This window comes from Colobus angolensis, unplaced genomic scaffold (assembly GCF_000951035.1).
Source record: "Colobus angolensis palliatus isolate OR3802 unplaced genomic scaffold, Cang.pa_1.0 Scaffold24, whole genome shotgun sequence".
NCBI classification, from domain to species: domain Eukaryota; kingdom Metazoa; phylum Chordata; class Mammalia; order Primates; family Cercopithecidae; genus Colobus; species Colobus angolensis.
Genome location: NW_012115599.1, coordinates 13,761,825 through 13,765,335, shown reverse-complemented (window position 1 = coordinate 13,765,335; position 3,511 = coordinate 13,761,825). Strand labels below are relative to the sequence as shown.

Here is a 3,511-nt window from a genome sequence, read left to right as displayed (position 1 = left end):
ACCGCATGGGTGGGCAATGAGTGGTCTTCCCTATGGTTGGGCCTCAGGAGACAAGAAGTTGGACTCATGAAGGGATGCTACCAGCTGCTGGGAAGCCCCATCCAACCTCACCCTGTTCCTTCTTCCTCCTCCTCCTGGGGCTGGTGCTGAGCACCGAGAGGAACCTCTGGGTCTTGAGGGGAGGCAGAAATGGAGCCAAAAAAGGCCCCATTGACCCCCACTTCTGACCACCCACTGGGACCAAGCAGCATGTTGCAATCCTCATAGCCACTCTGTAAGACAGGGTCATCACACCATGTTACAAATGTGTAAACTGAGGCTGTGAGAGTTATGCAGCTTACTCGAGAACTGGTCACTGGTGGCAGAGGCCAGAGGTCTGGGAGGAACTGCAGAGCCCATGTCCCGCTGTCTCTCCCACCTTCCCTTCCAGCCACCTCCCAGAGCTGGTGCTAAAGAAGTCCACACATTGCCATTCCTTAGACATAGCTTTGGGGGGAAGGCAAAGAACCATGGGCAAGAAACATCCATTTTTAATAAATAGTTTATTCATCCAGCAGTTTCAGCCCTGATACTGAAGCCTGTTGCAGTGTTTCTTATTTTTCTGGCTGGAGCCTGATTATGAGAACATGGCCTCACCACGGGGCCAGCGCTCAGATGCCTGCCCTGCCGATCATCCAGACATCAGAGGAAATGAGAATATTGCTCAAATGAGGGAGACTGGAGCTTTATTAAGGAAACAAAAAATACCAGTAAGACCAGAGAGAGGTGGTTAATGTTTCTGGAGGCAGCTGTGGCATCTCCTGTTTGCTCCCCCTCTCCTGCCTGCCGCAGATGAGGACACACCGGGAAGACTTGCTGGAGAGGCTTCTCGCACTTAAGAAGGCCCCCCGTCGGGGTGTTTCTGGAGCCTGCCTCCCAGGGAGCTGGGCTGAGGAGCTGGCGGGAGAGCCGGTGGGTGGCGGCGCGGATGCTGCTCCCATGTGGCCGGCAGGGGGCAGCCTGCGGCCACTGCGTCTCTCCCGCCGCCAGGAGCCGCGGCCGGGGTAACAGAAACGCCGGCTGCGCTGAAGTTCTGGCTAAACAGCCCCGCGTGGGGGCTGTGGTCACAGTAAAGCAAGGCGATCTTCGCACACAGCAAGTGCGAGGCTCTCGGCCCTGACACAGGGCTCCCAAGCTCCCGGAATCGGCGTTCTGGCTGCAGGCCTGGTCTAGAGTCGCGGCTTCTGTGAGAAGCAACACTGAGGCAGGCCCACCCTGGGGCTGCCCAACCCTCCTCTCTGCTCTCAGCCCGTCCTTACTTCGGGATCCTCCCAGGAGGCTGTACTAGCTGCTCACTCCTGACCTGAGGGCCCGTGTCAGGGCCTGGTTTCTAGACGGTCCCCCTGCAGTCACTTGTTCTAATTTCTAGCACCTTCCCCCTTCAGGATAAAGAGGCCCAGCCAGCCAGAGCACAGGCTTGCTTTCTTCACCCTTGAGCTCCCAGGTAACACCCCCCTGAAGGCACATGGACCAAGCTGCCCCCCATCCCACCCCCCAAAACACCATCCCTGCCCCACCTCCCAGGCGTGGCCACGCCCCAGCCCACCAGCCCCATGCTTGTCTGCCGGGCCTGACAGCTGCTGCTCTTGTTTTCTATTCATGAAAACTAAACCCTTCTTCCCGTTTCTGCCAGCAAAACAGGACAGAGTCTGGGTCGTCACCCTGGCTTCTCCCCCTCCCTTTAAGGGAAGCCCACATTTTCCTGCGAGCCGAGCTCCTCTGAAGAGTCTGGCAGACCTTTGGAATCGTGTCAGGACAAGGCTGAAAGTCAAGGCAAGTGTGAATTCAGCACCAGCAGGCCTGGTGACCCTCTCGTGCCCCTGGAGTGGGCTGTCCTGGGACAGGCTGACCGGGAACAAGTCCCTGCCTGGGGCTTATCGCTCTGAGTCGGAGAAGGAAGAGGGCTTAGTCCATCTCCACACCAGCATGTCCTCTCCCGCCACGCGGTGGGACTCCGTCTGGATCCGGGATTCATTGGAGGCCAGGAACTCCACAGCTCGGTCCCAGACACGCTTCATGCGTCTCCTGCAATGAGAGGGATGAGGCTCTGCCCGACACTGCTGAGGTGAGCCAGCCTGTGGATGCCCTTCCTACAAAGGGGACACATTTCCAAGCTCCAGCATGGACTTTACATAAGGGAGGAAAAGCTGGTAGGTACTAACATGACAACTGCAGAGGAGAAAAACGTCTCGGGCCATGGAGAAATGATTCCTCCACCTTTACTGATCCAAACATTCAATTAAAGGGAGCTAAAGGACCGAGGTGTCTGGAGCACCCCCAGGTCTCTAGGTGTGCAGGCTAGCTGACTCTTGCTGGGACCTGTTGCCTGCAGCAGCCCTCACCAAGCCAGTTCCAGTACCCCCGCTGACTGCATCTTGATGCTGCTCCGGGTGGGCTCGTTAAAGAGTGAGCACTGGGCTGTTTCATCTAAGCTCCACAGCACTCCGGGGGATGGGATGAGCTAAGCATCAGATCGGGGAGGCCAAGAAGCTGGAGCTGCTCTAGGAAACCAGAGCCACAAGGGAGGGCCCCTTCAGTGGCCAGAGTCCCTTCTTTACTGGGTCTCTAGGGCCTTGCACCCCCCTGGACAGCCTCCCCTTCATCTCTTCTTTGCCCCTTCCAGACTTGGTCTCTAAGGCCTTGCACCCCCCTGGACAGCGCCCCTTCCAGACTGGACAAGAAGGTTCCAAAGCCATGGGGAGGGTCACTTTGATCTTTTTCCTTTGTGAACCCTGGTGCACAGCCCCCGGCCTTTTCTCATCACTGCAGACCACCTCCCCATGATCCCACACGTGGAGAGACAGTGAATTTGAGTGTATGCACGGGAGCAGAAGGACAAACGGAGGTGGCCAGTGAGTCAGGAGGCAGGGAGGGGGCTAGGGCTTCCCCAGGGGTCAGGACCTGCCACCAACCAAACCGCATGGGCCTATTCAGCAGCCCACACTTGGTGGTCTGGCCAAGGCCACACATTCCCTGGGGACTGAGCTCTGAGGTGCTGGCTCCCTGAGCAGAAAGCGGCCATTGCTGAGTGGGCAGTGCCTCACTCCAGTCCCTCCTTCCCAGGTCAGTTGCTCCAATCAGCTCCTCGCTTTTCCGACGGAACCAGCTCTTCCCATCTCCCTCAGTCTTTCCCAAGCAGGCCCTCATCTACAGGGCAGACCTGACTGGCTAACCAATGTCTCCTTGACGTAGGGAGCTTGGCCTGGACTGACTGGGTGGCTTGGGAGGTGAGTCAAGAGAGCAAATGGCATGGGCGTCTGGGGTTCACGGGGATCTGAGCCTGAGGGCTGGCTACCTGAGTGGCAGCAGCTCTAGGTGTCTATGCTAATGCACGACGGGTTGGGTGGTAGCTCCGGCTGCAGGCAAGCTGCAATGCCGTCTCATGCTCTCATTTAAGTAAACGTGTGTGGAATATCATCTAAGCCCAAGGCATAATGGCTACCCTTGGATGATGCCCACGTGCTAGGCACTG

The 3,511-nt window shown here is 57.6% G+C and overlaps 1 protein-coding gene across 3 annotated transcripts in view; it reads right to left on the bottom strand.

Annotated features, from left to right (window-relative positions):
- Positions 1-523: 523 nt before the first annotated feature.
- The window catches only part of LEMD2 (LEM domain containing 2), a 16,565-nt gene continuing 13,577 nt past the window's right edge, over positions 524-3,511 (bottom strand). For all 3 annotated transcript variants that reach the window (XM_011945445.1, XM_011945446.1, XM_011945444.1), the window contains one exon: positions 524-2,064. In XM_011945445.1, the coding sequence (XP_011800835.1) occupies positions 1,914-2,064 (151 nt within the window). In that variant the 3' untranslated portion in view covers positions 524-1,913. The remainder of the gene's footprint in view (positions 2,065-3,511) is intronic.